Raw genomic sequence first — 13,790 nt, forward strand, 5'->3', positions numbered from 1 at the left:
TATGAGACAGGCGTTCGAAAGGTAAATTTGCTTTTGAAAATGACAGCGGTCGTTTGTTTTCTATTGGAAAATAGTGCAGTATTCAATTCATAGGTAGACTTTGACACCGGAAACATTATCGCACCATAATGGTGTTACGACAGAAGACCATTCAATGAAACATTCGGCACAAACAAGCGGAAACAGAGGCTCCCAAAGCAAAGGCTGTAGATAGGGTCTTTATTCACTACGTTGTTTGGTTTTCAGACAACTATAAGTGTGAATGTAGAGCGACTGAGCTGCACGCCAAAGTAAGTGCAAGCTCAGCACATTTCTCTTCGGTCAACAACGATCCTGTTCTCAAATTTCATATTTTATGCCCGATGCCGACGCCCTGCTCTGTGTAACGACGCGTCCAGCCGAGAGCGGGCGTTTCGACATCCGGTCGGCTCGGTCCGGCGACTGGCCGCAGCAAAAACAAACAGACAGACGCGCAAACACCGCCCCAGCAGCGGCTCTGTGACCACCGGCCGGCGCGGCGTGAGATGAAACAGGGCGCGTCGGGCGCCGGTCACGCGCGCACGGGGCGCGTCAGACGGGTGGGTGCGGCGAGCCAGACCCCGTCGCGCTGGCAGGGGATGGGTGTAGTGCGCACATACGGAGCTCGTCCAGTGAGCGGTGACAGTGCGCAGAAATGGAGACGACTTGGCGCTGGAGTTTGTCAGGTGTATGTACTGGGGCTTGCTGAGAGGCTGGTGTGGAATGACTCAGGAACCTATCTAGAGGATCATGGACCAGCCGTTTCGCAGTCTGATTAGCTGGAGCAACGTCTGGGCTGGCCTGGTTGACCCGTAGTGTTTTACTGGTCAGAATAAGAGTTTCATACGGGTAGCCATGTGAATAGCAACTGGTCTGGTCTGTGCCGGTGATCTTGGAGACCAGATGGTCCAGCTGGCCGCCTCAAGGCTATTTTTCTTAATTAACACTTATATTTACTTATTACAGTCGTTGAGAGATCCCATTGGCAGACGAGATAATTGTGTAAACCTAGAATATTTTTGGTATAGTGAAATAATAGATTCTATGGAGACTTTGTCCGGCTTATCCGAATGCTCATGGCCTGTATCCACGGGCTGGCCGGCTGCCCTGAGACCGGACTGGTCAGCGTCAGTAGGTCTGGGGCTGGATGTTCCAGGAAACGGTTGCTCTCAGTGTTCTGTGATATATGCTGGAAGGCTTTGTTGTGCTCATTATGTGTGCAGATGGCACCTACGATAAGACAAATACACACCCGGATGAGCTCAAAAAATGCAACTCCGTTCATTCATTCTTGTACCTATAATCCATTGTATTGGAATTTTTGTTTATATATTATTGTAACTGCATAAAGGACAACCCGTGTTGCGTAGACCTAAAATGTCTGTAGAAAAATCCTATTGGAAACCCGAGCTTAAGGCACAGCTCCTATACCATTCTATTGTATCTGTTCTATATACGGCATCTAACCTTTCCTTCACTCGGAACTTGGTTTTGCTACCATTCGAAATGAGTCATCTCGGGTCAAAAAGTAAAAACCGCTTAAATGTAATATATGCGCGGCTTCTGTCGTAAAAGTTCGCGTTAAGAGTCTTGTTTGGGCAATATCAGGCGGCATGGTTTATTGCAGAGGTCATTCGTCGGCAGCTGACCGCGAGCGCAATAGCAGCACAAATAAACACAACTTGCAAGATCAAAGCTTCCTGCTTGGAACAAAGCCCTCTGTTTTGTTTTATTCTACGATTATACATCTAAAAGAATAAACTGCTGCGGCTTATGAAGCAGCAAATAGGCACAGAGTCGATAGAAAGCAGGCAGGTTTATGCGGAGCGATATAATTGGTTAACCCGCGCCCCACTGCACTGGGGGGGGGGCTATTCATAGCCCCCTCCCATTTTCTGCAATAACTTCCAAACCACTCGACGTATCGACGTCAAACTTTCAGTACCTTCGGCTGCATCAATTTGACTCCTTGTGATAAAATTTGAACTTCGTAGCTACCATAGGTCGGCCGGAAATGACGTCAGAGTGACGTCATGTTCGGCCGATTTCGACGCAAAACATTGAACCACGGCAATCGCTCTCAAGAGCTCAGTTTTTAAGCTAGATCCAATTTCTTTGCATGAAAGAACTTCGAATTGACTGCGCTATCAAACTGCCATCTCGGATTTTCAAAATTTTTAAAATTTCGAAAATTGTATATAATAATATTCGAAATTTATATTTTTTCAAAAAGTTTTTGGGTTTTCGAAAAAACCGGAATATATGTGATAGAATGCATCCTTATGACTAACTCTAGCAAGTTTTAGCTAAATGTCTTCAAAAATGGCCAAGTTATACGCATTATTGCAAAAAATTCACAATTATTAATTTTTCAAATCAATTTTTCAGTACGTATTTGACATTGTACACCAATATGAATAGCACCATCGTGTTCCTGAGCTCAAACTGCATCCAATAGATACCTTTTTTGTTGAAAAATTTAAACTTCAAAATTTGACCTTTTTTGACCTGAAAGTGACCTGTCCTGACCTAAGCTAAATTCGACTCAAAAGGACCTCGAATGACACAGACGACATCAGATTCGAAATCTATGGCCTAAATGGACCATAAAACATGTGTCACGTGACCGAAGCATGATATAATATTTCCGTGACCTGTGATGACCTGACCCTAACCTGAAAAGCAAAGTACAAGTTTGGTACCCTCAAGGTATCTAGAGCATCTGTTCACGAGTGTGTAAACCAAAAATTAGCCTGATCTGGCTTGTAAGACGGCGGCCAGAGCCCAAAATATGGGCCCTGTTCATGAAGTCTGCGGCCGCTGCGGCCGGCCGCAGGCTCTACGCTCCGCCCATTTTTGAAACGTCATCACTCACTCGGCCGCAGCAGCGTTCCATGAACAGTGTCTGCTGCCGAAATAGTTTCCGACAATTGTTTACAACTGAAGCACACCGGTAGATAATTTGTTTACAAAATCGTATCCATGACAACACGGCTTGCGCCTATTTGACTTCAGTGCGCCAAGTTCAGTGCAATTAGTTTTCTTGCGGCTCGGCGGTCGCTGGATTGCCGCCGCAGAGATCGCAGCGGCCGCAGCAAGGTGACGTCATACATTCGTCATACTACATGAGCCCCGCCCCTTTTCGTGACGTAACAACCCGACTGACCGCAGCGGCCGCAGCGGCCGCAGCGACCACCGGGCTTCATGAACAGGGCCATGAACAAGCCAAAATGCTTATTACGAGCGAGCGAGCGCAGCGAGCGAAGCGAGTCTTTTCAATATCTTTTCAATATAACGGAAAAATCTCAATATGAGCGGCCCGGCCCGGCCCGGCCTGTAACGCTTTTGAGAGGCTTATATCTCAGCAACCGCTGGACCGATTGGCCTGCGGTCTTTTTTGCTGGGTAGCCCCATCCCTTTTACCCCGTAATTGACTACTTTTGATACACCTCAGTGACCGTCGTGGCACGTGCCACGTGAAAAGTCAAGGGTGTTCAAGCTGTTTTTCAAAAGTAGTGATTTTTAGAGGCTCATATCTCAGCAGCCGCTTAGGCGATTGACTTGCGGTAATTTTTGTAGGGTAGCAGCATCCCTTCTACCAAAAATAGGATACTCTCGATGCATGTGGGTCACCCCCAGTGCACGTGCAAAATACAACAATAAGAGGTGTCAAATTTGTTCCCATTTTAATAACTCGGTAATTACTGGGGTGATTTCGCTGAAACGGCATACAGGTAGGCACCCACCAGGCAATGCATTCCCATGTGTTGCGGTTAAGGTGCTACTGCACGTGCGCACGTGCAGGGGGCGCTTCTAGATCTCGAGAACGGCTGGGCCGATTGCGCTCAAATTTGGTACACGGTTGGGGACCAGTTAGTAGGGTGCCGTGCAAAAGTCAGTTTGGACCCCGTTTGCACGTGCGCACGTGCAGAGTGCCGCTTTCAGATCTCAGGAACGGCTGGGCCGATTGCGTTCAAATTTGGTACACCGCTAGCGACCGGTTAGAAGGGTGCTTTGCGCAAGCCCGTTGGAAGTACCCTCTCGCCCTTCCGCACGTGCAGGGCTCACTATCTCGCTCGCTCGTTCTTCGCCCAAAAGGCGTTTTACTGGTAATTTTTACTTTGACCTGACCTGTGACGTCATCGGTGACCTTGAGGTCAATGAAATTAAGTTTCGCTCGACAGTTTTTCCGGGGCTATCAGACGCCGTTTGAATTTTGATGATTGGCCCAGTAGTTTCGGAGTTAGGAGGGGGGGGCTATGGAGAGCCCCCCCCCCCAGTACGGCGTGTTATACGCAGACCCCAGTGGGGCGCGGGTTAATGATCAGGCATGCATGTTATTATAAAGAGACAATGTAACTGTCATAGCGACTCACGCACACGACGAACACATATACTCAGCTCATATACTGAATGAATGAGGATGTGAGCTCATTGCCCTTAGTTGCAATAAAATCATTTTCTACGAAAGTGCACTTTGGGTCAGCACCTACTCTGCTATTGACCACTGCCCCCGAACTCCGACCTTTAATCACCTCTGATCAAGCACTAGCTGAAATCGATACCAACCAATCTGATAAGAGCTTGACTTAAAACATGTGAGGGATGACTGTTATGCTCGTTATGCTCTGCGTTTTTAGACGCATGCACTCGCTTAATTTCTTTTACGTGATTTGCTGCAGTCAGCGTGTTAATCGTAAAGTTATCTACGGACAAAAACAGTGCAAGATGTTTCCCATGCCCGAAATGTTGAAGGCCAAAGCAATGTATTGTGCACCAGGCGGTATATTACAGCCAGCTTTTTCCCAACGTAATGTTATGGGACACTGGCGGATCCAGAAAGGCGGTCTTGGACGCTATGGGGGGGGGGGTGCGGGATACCCCAAAAAGTTTCTCCATGTACCAAAAATTCATCGGATTTCGGTTACTTACGCACTGCTGTGCAGTGCTTAACACACTTTTCCTCATAAAAGTTGTTAAATTATCTTTTTATGGTCGACAAACCGCAAATTTTCATCGATTTTGGGTGCTGCACGGAGGGGGGGGGGATTCGACCTAAATACCCCTGGATCCGCCAGTGCTGTAGAACATAAGACATGGATTATCTTTTTATTTTATTTTTATTCAGGTTAATCAGCTATTGAGGATCCAGGGGTCAAATTCGTCATTCTGCAGATAATTTAGTAGCAAATCATCCATCCAATCAATCAAATGTAAGGAATGTAATGTTTCGGTGCAACCAAAAGCCCATATCTACCACTACTGGCTAAGTTATGGCTTGTCTTGAGTAAATTAATGCTAATAAGTCACTGATTCGATGATTAGTAAAAAATATTCTATAGTTAGTCAACTTTACCGGAGCATCCGTTGATTTCCGGGCAATAAAGCAAGTCGTAAAATGCTGCAATGGACACGTGTAGAGCTGGGCTATGCGCTACGAGTAGACGTTTCTCTCCCAGTCCATTTGGTGGAATGTTACCATATGTCCACACCGTTCAAAGTCAAAGCGCTAGCAGCGTCTCCTCCATAGCTCCGGCTTGTCTCCAGGCCTATATGCGGTCTTGTCTCCAGGGTTTACTGGGCGGCGTTCGAGCACGTTCGAGTTCTGTGTACGAGCCGTCAGCCGGTTGCCATGACAACCGTGTGCCCGGTCCCGGACGCAGTGTCAGTCGGCGTACCATTAAAAATCGGCTAAGCGTCGTACTGGCACGCCGGCCGACATAGTTACTCTGTCGATCAATGCAAGTAGACGTTGCTGACAGTGTTCACAGAACAGGCCGTCTGTTCCGCGAACGAGTGGTGGTGTTTGGAGAATCACTGTCGGCCACTGTATACTGCTGGCGAAGGCGTCCACCTTATAAGGGTTGATATGCGAGGAAGAAGTACTTACAAAGGAATGAAGAATGATGTACACTATTGTACATTGCACATGATTGAGAAAGTGCACCTAGTGTGAGATTGCCTTAAATATTATTCTACATATTAGCCGTTTTCACGACGGCCATCTGGTACACATTTGGTGCACATCTGGTGCAGCTAGGGCTGCACTATTTGCTTATACGGCTGCTTTGTCATATTATCAGAGAGTATCATCGATTAAAACACTGAAATAAATTCATAAAATGAAAATATTTGCTGTAAAAGAAATTAGGTGCAGATTTGGTCAAATCAGGTGCATTCGCTGGATAGCCCGTCGTGAAAACGGCTAGTAGGTATCCATCGTGAATATGTAACTACGCTGATGAACAACGGCGTGAGTGCTTAGATATTTAATGACAAAGTCTGAAAGGGACGGCTATAAATTTGTGTTAACACGAACAATTTCACGACAATGCGTCTTTTTATGGGATTTATTTGCATACATGGAACAAAGAAAAACTGAGCGTGCTTTACAAACTAGCACTCAACTCGATTTTTGAAAGCACTGTATAGAGAAAATTAAATTGATAAGAAAAGCGCATGTTCAATCCGCATCATAATGTTGTATGGCCTACGAATGTGTCAGTATCCTATGATCATATGAGTCCGTTAAGTCTTCAACCCGGCTATCTCCTTGGTTCTATCAATCCTATCATGGTTACCCGCGTGCTGTCACATCTTTTTTACCATTTCATTCTGACCACTTTTCACCATTTTAGGGGAGAGTGGGGTAAAGCGGACTAGCTAAGAAACAGCGTCAGATAGCTGCTAAGGGGTAGTGAAAATGTTAGTTTAAACAGCCTACGTGTAAGCTTAATCTTTCAGCACAAACTTCCATGTAGGCGAGCTTTGTCTAGATACTTGGGAAAGTGGTTTAATTCTTCGTGGAACATTGCCACGATTATAACGCCTTTGGGGGCGACTAACGGAGCGAGCGAGAGGGTGGGCCTTGCACGTGCGAACTTGTGCCTACCTACATCCCAACTTCAAGCTCAATCGGCCTAGTTCCTGAGATATTGCAATTGTTACAAAACTGGCACCTCTTCGTTTTGCACGTGGCACGTGCATAAGGGGTCACCCACATGTATCGGGAATAGTCCAATACTTGGTAGAAGGAATGAAGCTACCCTACAAAAATTGCCGCATGTAAATCGGTCAAGTGGTTGCTGAGATATATGTAAGCCTCGCAAAAGCCTCCGCACGGCCGGCCGGCCGCTCATCAGAAATTTCCGTTAATCTATACGAAAGCTCGCTTCGCTCACTCCGTTACGACACATTTTGAGTTCGAAAAAAACTAGTGGGGCAAAGTGTACCACCGCAATTTTTCTTTCTCCCTCAAGAGCCACTTACTTCCAAAACATTTTTTACGTCCGCTTAATTCAACTGCTAGCTACAACGAATTCGATTTTAGCGTATCGCTTTTTTGAACTTTCCGATAAAGGGGCGAGTGTGTTTATTAATGGTCCACTTTACCTTACTCTCAAATTCTGCATTTGAGTAGGCATTGCCGACAGCACAGTGTGCTGAGCCATTTCGGGTTCGTGCCAAACCGAAATGCATAGCATTTTGCTTCTGTGACGGTAGTGCGGATGTTGACTTAGCTCCGTATCTAAACTTAATTTTGGTATACATTCCATGCTAAAATTAGAAGGGGAATTGAAAATAACACATTTCTGGCCCTGGGTTGAAAACTTTTATTCCCAGAGCCGAGCCACTGTGACAAGAAACGTGCCAACATAAGGCATTGTTAATAGCTATCTTTGTTTTTGAAAGGGGCCATTTATTGGGGCTTCAGAAGGGGTGGTTCGCTTTGCCCAGCGGTCCGCCTTATACCCCACTCTCGCCTACCATTTTTACCATTTTACCATTTGATATGTTACTTCATAATCATTTATTCATGCATATCCCATTAATGTCTCTTCAATGAACATATGTGGCTTTTGCAATTTGCCCATTCATGTCATTGCAATCATAACGTGTTCGATCCAACTGAGTCCGTACCTTTTGGCTTTTCCTTCGCCTGTTTTGCTGAGAGCAGTACCTCATTTGCGAAGTGATTAATTTCTTATAAATGTCATAAGTTGAGATTAATGGTTGATATATGCAATTAACAATCATTGTATCGAGCGATGCTTGTTTCTCGTTTGACATAATCCCATCCAGTTAATGTATTGCCGTCGTTTATTCAAGTGATATCTGTTCAGGCAGAGAGCCATCAGCCATGGCTGGAACGAGTTGGCCATACAGAACAGTTCGACTCGGTCCTCCTCGTAAATTGATGTCGAGTCGCTATGTCATCCACAGCAGTTTCCGCAGACGAAACCACAAAACCATCGGCCGAACGGCTCCAGTCCTGAAATCGAATCCGTCTGAATTGGTCTTCTTCGCCAGAGAAGTTTTTGAGGGTCTGAAGTATATTGCCAGAACCACGTCTTCAATAAACGTTACGATCAAGGATAATGGTCACGAGGAAGCCCAGTGTTTAAAAATAGCGACCAGTCGTACGTCAGCCATGTTTGTTGACCTCAATCCGTTTGGTGCTGAGTAGTGTTCTTAGGAGCACTTGTAATTCTGCGTTGCTAGGCTGTCACCAACCTGACCTTGATCTGTTACCTTCAGGGCACAACATGAGCATCGGTGAAGGAAGCGTCACCAACAGCACCAAGGGTGACACAGGCACCGGCTGCTTCCGCAACCACGAGCACGTCATCAACAAATTGACGGCAAGGTGAGGGTCGCAACACCTACAGAGAAACGGCCGGGGCTTGAGCTAACGGACGCTTGTCAGCTATTGAACAACGTGATACACATACGTAGAGAATATACTTCAGCTTATGTCTGTCCACTAACGAAATACCCAGAGACGAAAAGCACCTCTCCTTATTCTGCTATTGAACAGATTGTTACCCAATTGTAACCGTCCGTCAGTAAATATCCTTTGCGCCTCACGCTTCATTATTAGTCATCGTCTAATGCAGGTAATGGTAGTTGGTAGCCACTTTGTCAGGGCGATGAAACCCCCTGAGGTCAGCTATTATCAGTAATTTAGCTGATGGTGAGCCGCCCACAGGCCACTACAGTCATCTGTCAGTCTGGATATAAACACAGGGTTACCGTCAGGCTATTCTTCACTGAACACCACAGCATGCTGCAGTTGCGTATTGCATATGCGAAGTAAGAAAAATACGCCTTCGTTTAATGCCAGACGGGATGACGAAACATGGCTAAATATGCGTTTGTGGCCTGTGAATGATAAGCTTTTAGCTGTATAAAAGGGGAATCGGACGTGATGTGTTTCACATCCCACGACTTCACATGCTCCGTACCCTGTCTATATATAGCCGGCCAAGTGAGCTCGTCTCGTCGCTCTCACTTTACTGCCGCGGTGTCCTCGGCCGGCCCCATTTTCTGTCTGTCGGCTGTGTCTGCAGTTTGTTAGAGAGACCGACTGAGATGGCTCGACGACGAGCTGGGGAGAGCTCCAAGGCCGCGCCGTCAGCGGCGGGCGCCATGCTGGAATGACCCGACAGCTGGGCAGCCTGGCAGCCGGCCCGACTCCTGGCCCGCTCATCCCGTCCTCTGTCCTCTGTGCCGTCCTCTGTCTCCTGTGCCAGCTGGAGGTGCTGATACTGACCCGCAGGGCTGCGGAGTCGGAGTCGGAGTCGGAGTCGGAGTCGGAGTCGGTCGGAGTCGACAGTTGTGACCGGAGTCGGAGTCGGAGTCGGAGTCGATATTGGAAACCCCAGCCGGAGTCGGAGTCGGAGTCACCGAAAATCTGTCGACTCCGCAGCCCTGCCAGGTGTGCGGAGTCGGAGTCGGGAGTTGGAGTCGATCGGAGTCGACATTTCTGCCCGGAGTCGGAGTCGGAGTCGGAGTTGGTTTTTGAAAGCCGGAATCGGAGTCGGAGTCGGAGTCGCCGTAAATCCATCGACTCCGCAGCCCTGCTGACCCGTGGACGATTGTCATGCCTCTTGTGTATGAGTCGTGCTGGCTGGTGTGAGTCTTGCAATGTGATCTGTCTGTCCTGCTGACACACCGTTTATGCAATCTGTACCCGGAGGCCGGAGCTGATGTCACCGAGAGCAGAACTGACCGCCATGCGCGAGGCGCTCGCGGCTGTGGCCGGCCTGGAGGACGGGGAGCTGGCATCGATCAAGTCGGTCCGCCTCCTCACCGACTCAAGGTCTGGGCTACAACTACTCGGCCGCGGCCCAGCTAGCCAGACCATGGCTCTGGCCGCCGAGGTCTGGAGGCTGCTGAACACCCTCGCCGAGAACGGCACCGAGACGGTGCTCCAGTGGGTGCCAGGCCATGCCGGGCTGGACGGCAACGAGACCGCCGACCGCCTGGCTGGCGAGGCCACGGCGGGCGACCAAGATAGCGCACCGATTGACCTGTCGAGTGCGCGGGCCGCCGTCACGCGCCATGTCCGGGAGCTGTCGCGACGGAGGACAACCGCTGCCCACCCGCACCCGGACCCCACGCCTGGCCACGACTCCCTGGCGCGCTGGGGGTCGGTGACGCTGTCCCAGCTGAGGACCGGCACATCACCGCTGACCCGCGACACGCTCTACAAGATTGGCCTGGCAGCCAACGACGAATGCCCCGCGTGCGGGGAGCCCGACAGCGTGACGCACCTGCTGACCGATTGTCCGGCCTATGAGGCGGCCCGCCGCCGCCGCTGGGGTGTCGACCCTCGCCTGGTCGACGTCCTCGGCGGCCCGGCGGCGAGGGTCGTCGACTTCATCGAGGGTGTCGGGCGGACCGAGCCGCCGCTCGACCCGCCTGCGCCGCCGCCCCCCTGAGCGGGCTGGCGGCGGGATGCAGAAGAAGAAGAAGAAGAAGAAGCTGATGTCACCCAGGTTTGCTTTAGTTCCGCCGGCACATTTGGCTGAATAATCATTTATTTTTCTGTTACGGACAGCTCCGTTGTCAGAAAATAACTATTGTAAGACAATCCCGACCTACCTAAGCCATTTGTTCCGTCTTTCCAACAACAAATTTTGCACCTGCTAATTCCCATTCATCTCTATTTTTAAACCATGCGAACACGGGACTGTCATAGATCGCTCTTCTTGTGAATACTATCCGATCTGCACTTGCTGCAGTGTCCAACTGTCCATTGTCCCTTGACCTTCCCCTCGATCCATGAGAAGCCATAGCAACCCTTCCCCCTGCAGTCTTCTGCGTCAGATCTAGCACATCAGACGTTCCTTGACGTCTCACCCGCCCGCGAATGGGCGGCGAACGGCCGTGTATGTGCGCATCGTACCCAGTCCGTCAGCCCGCCGGCGGCGGCTGTAGCTGGCGGCCCGCTATCGAATTCCTATAGCGAGCGTCGGTGAGCCGACTGGCCCATCGAGCGACCGTGTCTCTGGCCACAGTTACCCCGTCCGCGGAACACAGTTACCCCGTCCGCGGAACACAGTTACCCCGTCCACGGAACACAGTTACCCCGTCCGCGGAACACAGTTACCCCATCCGCGGAACACAGTTACCCCGTCCGCGGAACACAGTTACCCCGTCCGCGGAACACAGTTACCCCGTCCGCGGAACACAGTTACCCCATCCGCGGAACACAGTTACCCCATCCATGGACCGCAGTTACCCCATACGCGGAACACAGTTACCCCATCCGCGGAACACAGTTACCCCATCCGCGTAACACAGTTACCCTATCTGCGGCTGTAGTTACCCCGTCCGCGGAACACAGTTACCCCGCCCGTGGAACACAGTTACCCCATCCGCGGAACACAGTTACCCGTCCACGGACTGCAGTTACCCCGTCCGTGGCTGTAGTTACCCCGTCCGCAGAACACAGTTACCCCATCCGCGGAACACAGTTACCCCGTCCGCGGAACACAGTTACCCCATCCGCGGAACACAGTTACCCCGTCCACGGACTGCAGTTACCCTGTCCGTGTCTGTAGTTACCCCGTCCACGGACCGCAGTTACCCCGTCCGCGGAACACAGTTACCCAGGCTAAAGTTGCTGTTGTCCCGCTCCTAGTTGTAACCGTCCCTCTACATTGTAACTGCTCCTTATTACTTCGGTCCGAATTTGCAAATTATCAATCTACAAATTCGTAGTTACAGTTTCTATTTGCTACTGTTGTTTCCCTTAGTTACCTTGCTGCACCATCTGCATTCTAATTACACCACAAATTAGCCACAGGTGCGGTGCGCCGTATCACCACACTGGCAGCTATACGAGTATGCGGAACAGTTCGCCGTTGGTCAGTCATCCGTAACCCATGGACCCGCCAGCTGGTTCCCTCGTCTGAGAGCGCAGTATTTGTTGATACGAATTGACATCCTGTTTGGAAAGGTCTGCGAGCAGCTCTGGTCAGCCATGTGACGACTGTATGTCAATACTCGGCTGGAGTCAGCTGGACCATAGGTACTCAGGAGTTTGCAGATCGTCACCCTATATATGTAGAATGCAGAATATCAATTGATGGTTACGATGTAGGCTGACGTGCTTTTGTGTCGAGTTGATACACTAAGCAATTCCATCGAAGTCAATAACGAATGCTTACGATGCTGTACCATGCATTTTGGCTTATGTGAATTGCTGATCATCGAAGGCTGTAGGTATTATTCGAGGTTACTTCTGCTATAGGAAACTGCATTCATTTCTTTTGGGGATACTTGTTACTTACGCTTTTATTTTGTTTTACCTACCTGCGCTTCTGTCACCATCGGAATAGATCTAATGCATTGCATAAAGTAATGTATCGATGCACACATTATCAGTTATTTCTTTTCTCGCGAAAAGTATTGCTTTATTTTTGCTTGTCTGAGAAGGTCGTTTGGTCCGACATTGTTACATGAAGAACAGCCAAAAATACTGACGACGCGCTTGTGCATGTCTTTTGTCTGAAGCGGCCATTTGCTCTAAATGTTGCAGGAAGAACAGCCAGGGATCGCTAGTGACACCACCGTCTTTCTGCCTGTGTCTTTCCTTTCTGATTGGGTCATTTGCCCTGGCCGTGTTGCAGGAAGAGTAGCCAGGGATCGCTAGTGACGCCTCTGCCCATCTTCCCTTTCTCATTGGGTCGTTTGATGTGACCGTGTTACAGGAAGAACAGTCAGGGCGCGCTGGTGACGCCCGGCACGCCGCATGCGGCGGAGCTGAGTACCGAGCCTGCAGAGACGGCGGCCGATGGTGCGGCCAACGCGCTCAACACCCCCCGCCCAGCGGTGAGTGAGGCGGCCAGGGTCGTCGGGAAAGGGGGGCACGCGTTCCGGGCACCCGTCCGGGCAGACAGGTGTTCGATGATCGATGGCGGGGGGGGGGGGGAATTGTGATTCGGAGGTGAGGGTGTTTAGGGTTGGAGAAAAAAATGATGGGGCCAGTCAGTGACGCATTTATAAAATGTGTCGGCACGGATGCTCAGAAATGATGAAATTTTATCTCTGTGTGTTAACTTTGTAAGACATCATATTTGTTTAGGCTCATCTTGCTTTGTAAACTTTTTACTCGATAGCTTCCGCCTGAAATTCTTCGCTGCGGCAAGCCTTCCTTGGCTGTGAAACGCAACTTTTTCAAATCACGACTGAGCATGTCACATTCTCAGGCTATCTTAAGCTTTCATATCGATTTTTACACAGCGCCTGGCTTGTTCAATACTGTCTGAAGGAGGTTTCCACTCCAACTGGGACCACTTTGCGTCTTTTTCCTAGGCGGTCACGCTGCGAAATTGGACACGATTGTCCAAGGACAGGCCTAGCAAGGAGCGACGGGCGGCCAAGCGCGTGTCCGTAGAGTGTTGCTTTTGCACCTGCGGCAAGGTACCGGGCCGGCGCGTCTCTGTCGTTTGGCCGTTGTTGCTGCTGCCGTTGTAACGTTC

General features: G+C 49.6%; 1 protein-coding gene across 6 annotated transcripts in view; it reads left to right on the top strand.

The window, feature by feature from the left end:
- Positions 1-13,790, top strand: part of LOC122384354 (potassium voltage-gated channel protein Shab-like) — a 78,002-nt gene that overhangs the window by 39,654 nt on the left and 24,558 nt on the right. For 5 of the 6 annotated variants that reach the window (XR_006257019.1, XM_043371701.1, XM_043371698.1 and 2 more), the window contains exons 4-6: positions 8,557-8,665; positions 13,020-13,140; positions 13,624-13,731. Coding sequence is in view for 5 of the 6 variants with exons in the window: in XM_043371701.1 (XP_043227636.1) it covers positions 8,557-8,665; positions 13,020-13,140; positions 13,624-13,731 (338 nt within the window). In the remaining variant the exon portion in view is untranslated. The remainder of the gene's footprint in view (positions 1-8,556; positions 8,666-13,019; positions 13,141-13,623; positions 13,732-13,790) is intronic. The other variant, XM_043371702.1, reaches the window with a different exon arrangement.

Source organism: Amphibalanus amphitrite, unplaced genomic scaffold (assembly GCF_019059575.1).
Source record: "Amphibalanus amphitrite isolate SeventyFive unplaced genomic scaffold, NRLGWU_Aamphi_draft 000187F_arrow, whole genome shotgun sequence".
NCBI lineage: Eukaryota > Metazoa > Arthropoda > Thecostraca > Balanomorpha > Balanidae > Amphibalanus > Amphibalanus amphitrite.